The following is a 13,853-nucleotide window of genomic DNA, read 5'->3' on the forward strand; positions in this document are numbered from 1 at the left end:
TAAATTAATAAATAAAAAAGTATGCGATCAACTCACTAGCTTTTTTCTTGAGCTTCACAATAAATAATAGCCTGTAATAATGTAGGCTAGAATCATAAAATAATATAAGAAATATTTTACAGTGTAATTAAATTCACAAGTTGATACATTAGTTGAGAAAGGTTATGCACAACATTCAAATTTAAGTTAAATTAATAATGAAAAAAGTTGTTTTTTAGTTAAAAAAAATTGCTTATAAGATATAAGATTGCTTATATGTATATGTTAATACAAATCATCTCCCCCTGTAATATATTTGCGCAACACAAATCCGGAGTAATGCACATAAATAAGTGCCACTTTTTTTCCCTTTACAAATAATTATATTCTTTTATAACTTGCATCTGATTGTTTCACATTTATTTTTATATTTATTTGTGTCAGCTGTATGTTTGTCTATGTCTAGCACCTAATCATTACAGCAAATTCCTTGTAGGCTATATGTAAAATTCTACTTAGCAATAAAGCTCTTTCTGATTGTAATAAAGTAAAGAAGGAGAAAAGAGACATTGAGAGGACTGAATGTGTTGGCTCACCAAAGTTTGGCCCTTTAAACTAATTAGCATTGGAAAAAATATTCAATCTTGAGTGTGTCAAATGCAAAATAATGTACAATACTATTAATTTATAAGATATAACACAACGTGTTAGGCTATTCAAGTCCCCAAGTCCCAAAATTCTCACGCAGGAGGCTTGAACTATAGGGCTAGCTAGCAGCAAATATTAAATGTATTAGCTCTGCTACTGTTAGCTTGCAAATGTGTTGCACAATTTAGTTTGTGTGAAATTTCATTTTGGGGTTGGAGTTAAGCGGAACCTCACGCTCTGAAAAGTGAAGTGCCTTCAACCTGCATTCTCTCAGACGGCCAGCAGGGGCGACTCCACTGGTTGCAAGAAGAGTCAGAATCCCTTTGACAAGTGTGATTTTATAGAAGTCAATGATAAAATGAGGCTACTTCTCAGCTTATTAATTCCCCCAGTAAACACTTTCCTAATGATTTCATGGTCTCAGTCGATAGTTTCAAGTCTTCTTCCATACAACATGTTCATTTAGTAAATTGTGGTCCCATTTAGAGGGAAAAGGGCGGGACTACCTTGTGATTGACAAGTCGCTACCATGACAACCTGCCAATCTGGCAAGAGTGCCTGGTATCCACTGCTGTGAGTACATTTAACCAGGGACGTTTAAAAAGCTTATTAGTAGTCGGCGGTACATTTTTCTGGTAAGTACATTTAGTTTTAAAGCATGTTTTTCGATAATGTAAACATATATTAGTTCTGTATTTCCGTTTGAGTATTATTTTGAAATACACGAGCGGAAGCCGTGCTTGCTATAATGATGCTAGCCCGTGTAGCTTAACGGTTGTGCCAGACTAGGGGCAGGAGGCTCTCCCGGAACTCTGCAGCCGCATCGGCTCTGATCATTTCAACATCGGGGTTCGGTCCAACATGGCGGCTTACGGATGGAAATACTGATGACAGTCCGAAAGATCGCCTCGATTTGTACGATGGTAAGATTGAGCTGAGATTCGGCTTTGTCGCTGGGATTTATTTGTGTGCCGCGCCTCTGTCCGGTGTCTGGGCTAGTGTAGCCAGGACGCTGAGGCTAACTGCTCTGCTAGCCTGTTTGCTAACCTCACAGGGCAACATGATAAAAACACACACAGGCTTTCCAGAAAGTTATACAGCTTAGCCTGTTCATAGTAGCGCCCTCCAGCTACAAACAGGGTGATACTCTGCACAAATCAAGCTTGTCTGGCAGTTTATTGTTAGCCAGCTTTGGTTTGATTGTAGTTTGTTTACGCGAGAAGGGCAGTGTTGTCCAACGGAAAACCAGCTAGCTTAGCCTGCTAGCTCTCTGTGGCTGATTGATGGGACAAAGTTGTTGTTTGCTCACTGGTCCTCTAAATCACAAATAATAATATTTCACCTAATTTTAATAGCTGTTGCACATAAAATACGAGTGAATAGCTGTACATATGTACGGTCAGCGAATGAAAACTCCCCACCCGGCTGATATTGCTCTCAATATCTGTAACTGATGGACAATTTCAGCATTTCCTGTCATGGGATACACCCCAAATGTTTCCTCTATGTGCGAAGACTTCGCTCATGTTCAGCTTTTGTTTGTCAAAGTTAGCAACACGCTTTTTATTTTGTTTTTACCTCGGAGAAGCCCTTATGAAGGGTGAGCGTTTGTAAGGGGTAAAAAAAAAAGACAGTCCATTCAAAGCTAAGAGTGTGGTGCTTGTGTTTGTTTTTTTCCTCTTAGCAATTTACAAGATTATCTCCTTTATAGTGTATTGCCTTTGGTTCCCAGTTAACCGTGAAAGCCCATTGCTGGGTACTCAGCTCCACACATTTCATACTTTTAAGGAATTAAGTCTTCTGCTTCTAAATGTCTGTTTAGGAGGCTTTGATAATATGATACTTTATTGATCCCTGTACAGAAATCCAGGGAGCTCAGGGTCTGCTATGAATGCCTTGCTCAAAGACACATCAGCTGGTACATGCATCCAGTTGGAAGTACAGCAATCTGTTAGTTTATACAGAGAGGTCAAGGTTAAAAAAGGTCAGACAGTGATTCAGCTTCGTTTGCTGCTGTGGCATTTAATGCGACAGCCCTGTCTTTGATTATTTTGCAGTGTAGCTAAGTCACAGAGGCAAGCAGGGGAGCTTAAAGCCAGAAGATTATCTTCCGACTGTAACCTATCCCATTTCTACCCGCTGCACCTTTCACAGCTGACAGACGGTTAGGCAGATGCCACGGAGAAGTGTGCTACAGTCATTTTAATTTGTTGGCTGGTGCTTTTACAGTATGTGATTCTGTGTGTGTGTGTGTGTGTGTGTGCGCGTGCTGAAAGAAGTATAAGCTCTTACTGAGCCTTTGTGGCGTGTAAATGAGGGTTTTACAGAACACACACCAGGTCATTGGACCCATTGAACCATTGTGGAAAATCTACCAGCACTTACTAGACAAAATACTAACAAGGCTAAATAGTGGCTGTGTCTGGCAGGTTTGTTTAGTCTGTTTGTACTTTGGCAGCTGACCAGTTGCTGCCCGGAAGGTATTTGTTTTTTCAGAAAATCAATTTGGCTGGTGAAACCGTGAAAGTCACTAGCAGGGCTGCATTACACAGAGCTGGGCAGTTGCACCTCAGTGTCGATAATGTAGCATCATTTTGGGGATGTCTGTTTATGTTTTCAGAGAATAAAAATGTAGTAAAGAGTCAGTAGAGATGTGAACATGATGACCAGACTGGTTTGATTAATTTATTGCATCGTCATATCACTTAACTGTAACTCTGCATTAAAGACAAATGGAAGACATCATCAGCTGTACTAGCATCTCACAATATTACAGAAGCCAGAATACCAGGAGATATCTAGTCTCACCGGCCTGCATTTTCCAACTCTATGACCTCTTTTATGTCACACTTTAGCTTCCAAATTTGGGGATGTTGGAAATAACACATTATTTAATACTTTGATTAGGGCCGGGTATTGAACTTCAATACTCTTTTTTTTGTACCACCTGAAATGCGTCTGTATCAGATTATCAAAAGTGGTCAAGTACTGAAAGCTGATTGTGAATGACTGGTCAGAATCATAGTCTGTAACTCTGATAACGCGGACTCGTAAAGCAAATCAACTCCCCCAGCTGATGCAACCGGCGTGCGCTGTGATAGTCTGCTATTCTCTGATAAGCAAGAAAGATTTTCCACTTCTTCTTTTTCTGCTATATTCACGTGTATTACCATCATTTAAACCTTGAGAACTTTGGTTTCTTTTAATGATAATAAAGTCCTCTTCTTCCTATAAACCAGTCATTCTTAACCAGGGAAACAAACAAACTTACCTGTTGCAATTATGTAAGAGTGAGTGAAAACTAGAAGTAATGACTGAATAATTAAAATTATTAGCTAGAAGTAACGACCAAACGGCTCAAATAATTAGATAAAATTAATGACTAAATAATAAAAATTAGAAGTAAGGACGAAACAGTTCAAATAATTAGCTAAAATTAAGTGCTAAAATGTCAAATTATTAGCTATTGGAGACAGTTGAAATAGTTAAACTAATGTAATGACTAAACAGATCAAATTATTAGCCAAATGGCTGCAATAATGAGCTAAACCTAAGGGCTAAATAATTAAAAGAATTAGCTAAAAGTAATGACTAAACAGATCAAATAATTTGCTAAATGGCTGTAATAATCAGCTAAACATAAGGTCTAAATGGTTAAAATTTTTAGTGAGAAGTAAGGACTAAACAGCTCAAATAATTAGCTAAATGGTTGAAATAATAAGCTAATAATTCAGCATTGAGCTTCACTCAAAGTGGTAGTAGTATGATTGCTGACCAAACCAATCTTCTAAATTTAAAGTAAAAAGTATTGTAACAATACCCACTTTTATATGATCACTAGTGTTAATCATTTGGTATATGATAGGTAGGAATCGAGGGATATTTTAGTTCAGTTGACAGGGCCGGGGTTAGCTTTGACAAAAAGGTTGAGAACAGCTGCTCTAGTCTGATAGTGAAGATTAATAAAGAAGATCACCTGTCCTTTGACCCTGCTGTCTGTCTGGAATCTACTTTTCACTGGTGTCTAAAAAGTTTTTCAATTTGCCCTGCGTAGCCATCAGAGTTGAGTTCACTTTAATCAAACCATTGTTGAAAAGCACACACTGAACAAAACCTTCTCCCCTTTTCCAGACAGATATTTGTCTCCCTCTCTGTTTGCCTCTACAACATCAGAAAGCTTGTTTTCATGTGCGCTGGTTTTATTTACAAGCCTGCGCTGTTTGGATGTTGTGTTGTTTGATAAATAACCTCAGCCAGGCCTTCATTTGCTCGCCTTTTGTTGACTTTATGCACTTGCAGTGTGATGATGAGTAACAACGGTGTGGCTCCACTTGTGTAGTTATTCAGCCCTGAAGGAAAAGCTGCATAATTATTATCATCATCATCTTCCCCCTCCTCTCTTTGTTTCTCTCTCTCTCTCTCTCCTGCCTTAAAATAAGATTTGATTTCTAGAAGCTCTGATGATACTTAGACCTGACCTGATGATACTTAGAAGTAAAAACATTTTTACTGACAGACTTGTTTCACCTGTGTTAAATTTCTCAGCTTTCTCAGTCTGGTTACAATTAGATATATTGTTGTTATTTGAACCACATTTAGCACAAACACCATGCATGATATATCTGGCATAATTGAAGTCCTTTACAATAACACCTAACACAATCATGGCCTGATCTCAGTAAACTGATGGATATAGTTTTTGCCTTTTAACATAACATTACGCAATTACACTCTAAAATAATCATGTCAAGCGATAAACCTTGAAGTATAAGGAGAAGGAAGTTTAAAGCACAGATAATGTGGTGAGACAGTCCAGTTCTTGTAATATTTCTGCAGTTGCACGCATGGAATTAATGTTGCAAGTGTTGTCTTATGACTGAACTAATGCAGAGAAAATCGTAATGTAGGAATAGAGGAACTGAAGCAGGAAGCAGAGCTGCAACAAACAGATGGTTGACACTCCAGCAGAGGAGAGAAAAACTAGAGCAGGAAAACAGAAAACAATGAGGAGGTAACAAAAGGACAAAGGAGGGTTTCTGATGTATCACTTTACCGGTGTTTGGAAAGTTATGATAATGAACATCTTTTATTATAAAGGAAATATTTATTTTATTTTTCTGTTTCTTTTTGTTTTAAACCCCAGAGGATAAGTTGACTGACTAGAGAAATTCTTCTCTTTTTCTCCTTCTTCTTCTCCTCCTCCTGCAGGGCGCCAATGCCTCTGCCTTGGAAAAGGAGATTGGACCGGAACAGTTTCCCGTTAATGAACACTACTTTGGGTTGGTCAACGTAAGTGTCAAGTCAAGAACACACAAAATGTCTAACAGTGTGGCTAAAACATATCTCAGGAGCTCCCCTCAGTCCTGTATCTTTCTCTCTCTTCATGTCTGTCATTATGCCTCTGTTTGTTTTTTCTAGTTTGGCAACACCTGCTACTGTAACTCGGTGCTGCAGGCTCTGTATTTCTGTCGACCGTTCAGGGAGAAGGTGTTGGCATACAAGGTAAGTGATGAGAGAAACACCGTATCTGTGTCAACCCGCGGTGTTCTTGGCCTCAGGTTTGCACAGTGGACTGGGTTCACATACTGAAAGAATGCACTTAAAGACCCTGAAAAAATAATGTATTGGGCCAAATATATTTGTGTTTGAAAAATATTTGAGGTCTAAACATTGAGGTATAGAGAGCCTACGTCCATCCCCTCCACGTCCTCCCTATGGGATCTTATTACACATATGCTGTTTTTCTCAATTTGAAAAATAAGTTTGAAAGAAAGTCAAGAAAGTCGCAATTTGTTGTAAGACAGTAAAGTCACATTTAGTTTTGTTGACACTGTAAGTCTAGCTAATAGGGGTGTGACGAGACACTGAGCTCACGAGACGAGACACGATATTGGGTTCATGAGATCGAGACAAGACTAGATTTCATCAGTATTTTTAAATCTTCAGTGCTGAATTACATGAACATTTTGAGCGTTAAACGGTCAATTGATTTCGTCTTCCCTGCGATATAAGACATTAATAGCTCCTGTGTCTCGGTAGGTTTTCTGTTCATGTTCAAAACTTTCTGCACATTCAGAATCTCTCCTACATATCTGTGTCCTCTGAAACAAAGTTGTAATATTACGAGACTAACGTCATTGTTTAATAAGAATTCACAATCATTTTTAAGTCTACCTGCCCTATACTCTGATGTGCATTACATTATTGCCCCGCTAGTAGGATCCCCTTCAGGCCAGTTGAGTGAATCTTGCAAGACTGCTCTTATAACCTGATGGGAAATCTCGTCAGGATTAATCTCGTGGCACGAAATCTCGTCACACCCCTACTAGCTAACTTTCATAGCTAGGTAACTTAGGTATGTTCCACGCACAAATGTTTCTCAGCTGATGTGTTTAATCCAACGACTTTTGGTCCATTCATCACATCATCTACACATGGTAGCTATACTTCAGCATCGTTAGCTTCAGTCATTGAGAGAACCGGTTCACTTCACATACACCACTTTTGGTTTTGTGGTCCTTCTAATTACGTATTTTCAGTCTTAAACTTCAACAGTTTCATGCAAACTCTGAGAGTCTTGACTTGCAAAATTAGTTGTCTCTCACCGTTGACTATCGTACATAAAAACTATGATTTAATATAATTTGGGTTTCATTTTCGCAGCTCACTAAAAATTTAGTTCAGACAATTGATGGTCGAGTTTAGCCAGTACATCGCTTTAAATGGAGGTAAATCTGAAAGTAAGTGAACCTTTAAATGTTGCTAATAATCTGTAATTAAAAATGTGTGCGCGCAGCTACAGTTAAGTATAGTAGATTGAACCAGAAAGCCATTCTGATGGATGTTTACAGTGTTCAGTTTGGATTAATTTGGATTAATTGCTTTGGCCGGTAAAATCTTCTTGTGATAGATAGAATCGATGGCCGGAGCAACAAAAATAACACCACGGTTGTAATTAGGGCTGGGCAATAAAACAATAATGATGATAATGATAATGATAATCATCGCAATATAATTTTCTTCAATAACAATATAATAAATGTTCAATGTATCCTCAATAAATATTTCCTTGGATTCATGTGAATCACAAAGAATTTTTTCTATTAAAATAATCATTTGTTGAAAAAGATAATCGTTTTGAATGTTCTACCTCAGATAAGATTAACCACATAATTAACCATCTGGGTCCGTATTTATCAAGCTTCTCAGAATTACTCATAAGAACACGGCTAAGAACTGACTTAAGAGTAACATAATTCTTGGCTCAAAGCTGTGCTTAAAAGTTAGTTATCAAGCATCATAGTCCTAATTTGAGTGAAGTGTAGGACTAAATCTTAAGTGTCAGTCTGAGAGCTGATTTACGAAACTTTGCTGTGCCGCAAACAGGATTTTGGATGACGATGTAGCCAAGGACCAATCACTAAATAGATTTCCTTATTTAAGAATATTCTCAGATAAATTCTCATTGAATGGTGAAATTCCTAAGAGGAGTTTATATTCAACACACATTCAACAATACAGAAGTTTCAAGATAATACATTATGATATAGGCCTACACATTAATAAATGAAAGATAAAAAAAGTTTAGCTTTATATGATCACCATCAAATACGCCTACTACTCCTGTATTGCCGGCTTTTTGCATGAACTGTTTTCTTCTGTCGGATTAGGGGGGGGTTGTTGGGAAGTCGATGAAACGCGTGACAGCTGTAAGTACTAAAATTGTTTCCATGGCTATTCGGCCTATTGATGGTTGTGACGGGCCAAAATCATCAGCATTGCTGCATTTGTCCTCTGGCAAATAAACGAAGCGTCATCTCCACCTTCAAATTAACTGAAAACGCATTACTGTGTAAAGTCAGTGGTGAGATGACGTCCCTCACCAACTCGCTGATAAAGATTATGCCAGCGCTGTCCGACCCCGTGTTATTAACTGCACGTCGTCAGAATTCTTCCTCTCCTTTCCGCATGTCTCCACAGTGCCATCACAAGCCCTACTGGCAGCTCCTAACCACTTGAGAGACCTCTCAAGCCGTCTTAAATAACTGGGAGAGTAAGAGTGACTTTGTTAACTTGCTTTTATTCTTAAATTTAAACGTAGGAGTAAATTTCATGAATTCTCAGCACTTAAGACTAAAATGGCACTTTGAGAAGCTTGATAAATACCGGCCCTGGTTTCTTCAATTTTCACCCAGGAGCAAAAATCTGCCTTTAAACTTGAATGAAATAATGATTACATATATCGTGATACCTATCGCTATCGAATGATATGAAATGTTTTTATTGTGATAACATTTTTGGCCATATCGCCCAGCCCTAGTTGTAATAAACTGCAGTTTAACTGGTTTCACCTGGTCTGTGGGTTATTTAACAGACAAATAGGTGCGTTTGTAGTGGACTGACTATTTATTAAAGAGAAAAATGTAGGATGAAAATGTGTGAGTGCTTGTCCTTTATGCGCGGTGTTTCCCACTGAATGAGAGAAAGATAGACTTTCTCTACTAACTTTCTTTACTGCAGAAGATGACGTGTCAAGAGTTACTTGTGTCACGATTAGGAGCTCAAAAAGACAGTTTGAAAACTATTCAGACTGCAATGTTGGTTAATATGTGACCGATAAGACAGAATGAAGATTTAGCTGCACTATACACTTGGACAAGCTACACAGATGTGGAGTTTACGGCATGCTATGCTTTGAAGGAACTACTTCATGTTTCACTTTTAGATGAGGGATTTAGGAGTGAGGGCTACCTAATCCTGGGCAAACCTTCGCAGCCCGACAAGTCTGATTAAGTGTTCACACTTAAGTAGAAATAATTTATTTATCTGTGTCTTCAGTCACCTTAAGGGAGAGACTTCAAATGTCCTTTTCTTCCTCACTTACCTCTCACCTGATTCTTGAGTTAAATGGGTCATTAATGTAACATTGAGGGCGTGTTTATGGTTTTGTCAGATCGCTGCCATAGATAAGATAAAATGTCATGGTTCAGGCTGGATAAAGCCTCACCTGCACTTAACAGTAGCGATCGACCGATGCGGGGGTTTTTTCAGTGGCCGATATTTAGAGAGCAGGGCGACTGATGGCTGTCTGATTTACTGTCATGACTGTTGTTTGATGCTCTTTTCATTTTAACTGTGTATCATTTAAATAGCTTGATTTTATGACTTGGTTGTGTGGCCTCTGTCCTGTAATGTTTTAAATCCATAGGGGTCTTGTAAAGCACTTTGTAACTTTGTTTTGATAAGTGCTCTATGATGATGATGATGATGATTATTATTATCATTAATAGACATGGTTATTTTAGCCAGTAACGTGTTGTTTTAGATTGAAGTTTTATTAATGAATGAAGGAGAAAAAAATCATTGGGTTCTGCTTTAGATTTCAGAGCTTGACTGGTGTTTAAGTGAGGTGAGTAGGGTAAAGTTTGTCTGACGTGACGCCATTCAGCTGCATTATTCTCTACAGTACAACAATATATTTAACGCTTACCAGTAATGGTTTTATATTAGATCAGCTGTCTTTTAGATGAAACTGTTTAACGCGGATATCGATTAATCGGGCCAATATCTGGCATTTAATGGACTATCACTACTTTATAGTTGTGTACATCAGAGAAAGTTAACAGTCTGTGGGTTGTTGAAGTCTCTGTGCAGTGACACTAGGTGTGTCCTCCTTTTTAGGTGCAGCCACGTCGTAAGGAGTCTCTCCTCACCTGTCTAGCTGACCTGTTCAACAGCATCGCCACGCAGAAGAAGAAGGTCGGAGTCATCCCTCCAAAGAAATTCATCTCGCGGCTGAGAAAAGAAAATGGTAGGTATTGTTACAGTGTGAAACTGTATTGTCAGGGAGTAACGTTAGAGCGTGATCTTCCCCTCTGGTTTACAAAATGTTCAGTGTGTTGATTTTCGTAGAAGTTTGGTCTGCCAGAATGTGCTGCTGAAACTTAAACATATGACTTCCTGTGTTTTTCTCAGGAAAACATCTATCCAGCGCCAGGCGTTCAGAAATGTTAAATCTGAAAGGTTATTTCATCAGAGATTTGTTAGACTGACTTCCTTTCACCGTAGAGAGACGCAGGCGAGTTAGACGTTTGGTGAGGGAGAAAGGGATGAGGCGGAGAAAAGAAGTAGCTGAGGGTTATCGCAGCTGAGAAGTTAATCTCACAGCTGAGGAAATCAAATTGTCAGCCAAATTTTGCAGCGGAAAGCACATGAAAAAGAAGCAACGATCTTAATTAGCTCTATTTGTCCTCGCTGGCACATGCTGATGTTGTTTATTTTCTGTTCTGTCTTTCTTCCCCATCTGTTTCCCTCTGGCTTTTTTTTAAACCCTTCTCTATATTCCTCTTTCTGCTTCTCTATGTCGTTATACCTCCTTTATATATCTGTTTTTTCATTAATGTATTTTTGTCACTCTACATATTTCTGTCTTTTCACATCTGTCCTTCTCAGAGCTGTTTGACAACTACATGCAGCAGGACGCCCATGAATTCCTCAACTACCTCCTCAACACCATCGCAGACCTGCTGCAGGAGGAGAAGAGCCAGGAGCGACAGCAGAATGGAAAACTGGTGCAGAATGGCGGAGGAGGTGGAGGAGGTGGAAGTGACGGGGGAGGGGGAGGAGGAGACGGGGAAGGAGGGAAGGAGACACAACAGACTTGGGTCCACGAGATCTTCCAGGGAACGCTGACCAACGAGACGCGCTGCCTCAACTGTGAAGCTGTAAGTGTCGGTGGTCTGCACGTGTTCACAGCAGGAGTGACACCAGCTAATTGCACTGACATGCCTGATAAAATAAGTCATTTTCCTGCAGTTTGTAAGGATTTAAGTAAAGATTTATTATGCCACATTGAGCATGCATTGAGATAAAATGAGATTATAACTGTACTTATCCAGAGGGAAATTGTTGCAGCAGTACAGTAGGAAAGAGTGCAAATCCAAAATATACATAATGCCAAAAATATAAACAACTTACTTGTGAGCTACTGCCGCCACACGGGTGAAGTGATACACAGCCCTACCAGTGGTTTTACACGAATCCACTGATAAACCAGTGGCGGTAACACGCCGAGATAAGGCAGGGAAGTAGAACAAGACTGCAAGCTAGCAAACATGGATGTAAACAATGCTGGATTTATGATACATAAAAAGTTGGCTTCGCTAATGCTTTATGAGGAAGGAACTCTATCAACGTGTTAGATCTCAAGCATACACACATAGTGTTTGGTGAGTATCACTGAACATAAACATAACTTTAGTTTACATTATTAGTGTTTACATTAAAAACTCCACAGGGATGTTTACAGTACCTGTTTACCTCGTTGGGCCTTCATCTGTTCTTACTGCTGCATTACAAAACATGTTTTTGTCCTTTTGAGTAAGAGAATCTGTGTGACCTTGAGTGTTTTAACTTTACATTGCAGGTGAGCAGTAAAGACGAGGACTTCCTGGATCTGTCGGTGGATGTGGAGCAGAACACCTCCATCACGCACTGTCTCAGGTAACAAAGACAGTCAGTCAGTCATTCATGAAAAGTTATCTGGGGCCATATTACAGAAACTTCCTAATCGGCAGATCCTATCCTAACTCTTTGGTAACCATGGTAATAAGGGTTAGGAACTGATTTAGGAAAAAGGCCATTACAAATTAACAGTTCCTAAGTTAATATTCCTTTCCCAACTAAAGATAGAAAAACTGTATTACAGAAGCATCCTAACTTTGTAAAATCTTAATATAAACTCTCCTAACTGTCGAGCTGTCTTAACTTTACTTTTCCACAAGGTAGTTTTTGCTAACTCATTTAATCCACATTGTTGCTCTTTAATTGCTTTTACTAAATAATCAAAATGTCAACAGTCGGAACTTATTAATTGATTCCACCAATGCGTTTGATGACAAAACACTCGTTAGTAGAAAGGCTGTAATCGATGTAACGCTAGATAATGTCTCATTATATAACATAATGTAAAGGCTTGATGTAACAAAAGGATCCTAATACAAGTTTTTGATAGAAGGATCATTCAAGAAATAGGCCTACATGAAAAGCATGATGACGTTAGCCCGCAGCCATTATTAATATTATTTTTTTTAACCTTCATTATTAACTTTCCCGAGCAGAGTTTGGGTTTCTGCCAGGGTCAGTGAGTGAGCACAGGAGGAGCCACTTGTCAATAGACTTATTTTCTTTTTGACAGCATCAGCGTTATGTGAATTTGGATTTCCCGACGGAGGTTACCAACACCTCTAAGTCATCTGAAGTTCTGTGATAGTTGTTGTTTCTGCTCCATTTTCAGTTTGTTTCATTTAAAAGTGGCATCGGTTGCTAGGTAACAGACATAAAAATTGATAACCGATGTTGGATTGAGTATTTAGGATTTCCTAACCTGAGATAAGATAGGATGAAGTAAGATAAGATAGGATTCCTAAAGTTAGTTAGGATTTGCTTCTGTAATACCAAATTAAGAAAAATCCTAATTTAGACCCTTCTGTAATTCGGCCCCTGGTCTTTTATGCTATCTGACGTGGAGAACCATGGAAAAGGCTTGACTTGGACATTAGGACTCTGTTTTTTTTAAAATAAATGTTGTTGATTTGTGTTGATAAATGCGTGTGTTTCTCTTAACAGGGGCTTCAGCAACACAGAGACGTTATGTAGTGAATACAAATACTACTGTGAGCAGTGTCGCAGCAAACAGGAAGCCCAGAAAAGGTGGGTGACTCCACCAGCTAGTTGCCTCTTTCTGTCTTTCTTGAAAGTTTAATTGGTAACAAGGAGGGCAGGTCAATAACTAAAATATCTTTTTAAAGCAACTTTCTGACACAAAGCTCAGGAGGATTGTTGCTTTAACCACATGCAATCGTGAAAAGAGTTTTTTGTTAATAGATGCTGTGAAAAGCTTTCATCTAAACGACCACTGTGTCTCTGCCTAGCTGTGTGCGGGAGTGCTCATAACCACAGTATCACACCTCTATCTGTATCTATGCCTAGCACGGCTGTTCTTAAGTTTTTCTGAGCAAACAGATACGGTAACAGTTTGTTCCATTAGAACGAACTCCGAAACCACATCTGACATTACTGCTGCAACTATTCAGGGCCTTCCTGTTACATTCTGACAAGTTCATCAGCGAAGCTCTATTATTAACCACTGCACAGCAGCCTAACAGCCGCTGGACGTTGCTCTTTCAGAGTCGCTCTTTGTCTTCAGTTTTACATGAGTGACTCTG

At 38.9% G+C, this 13,853-nt stretch overlaps 1 protein-coding gene across 3 annotated transcripts in view; it reads left to right on the forward strand.

Annotated features, from left to right (window-relative positions):
• The first annotated feature begins 1,177 nt into the window (after positions 1-1,177).
• The window catches only part of usp12b (ubiquitin specific peptidase 12b), a 29,421-nt gene continuing 16,745 nt past the window's right edge, over positions 1,178-13,853 (forward strand). Inside the window, exons 1-8 of one of the 3 annotated variants that reach the window (XM_046064549.1) lie at positions 1,178-1,262; positions 1,412-1,550; positions 5,836-5,916; positions 6,046-6,129; positions 10,309-10,438; positions 11,080-11,351; positions 12,053-12,129; positions 13,255-13,338. In XM_046064549.1, the coding sequence (XP_045920505.1) occupies positions 1,503-1,550; positions 5,836-5,916; positions 6,046-6,129; positions 10,309-10,438; positions 11,080-11,351; positions 12,053-12,129; positions 13,255-13,338 (776 nt within the window). In that variant the 5' untranslated portion in view covers positions 1,178-1,262; positions 1,412-1,502. Of the gene's footprint in view, positions 1,263-1,394; positions 1,551-5,835; positions 5,917-6,045; positions 6,130-10,308; positions 10,439-11,079; positions 11,352-12,052; positions 12,130-13,254; positions 13,339-13,853 lie in introns of all 3 variants that reach the window. The other 2 variants (XM_046064548.1, XM_046064550.1) reach the window with 2 other exon arrangements.

This window comes from Micropterus dolomieu, linkage group LG12, assembly GCF_021292245.1.
Source record: "Micropterus dolomieu isolate WLL.071019.BEF.003 ecotype Adirondacks linkage group LG12, ASM2129224v1, whole genome shotgun sequence".
Classification (NCBI taxonomy): Eukaryota; Metazoa; Chordata; class Actinopteri; order Centrarchiformes; family Centrarchidae; genus Micropterus; species Micropterus dolomieu.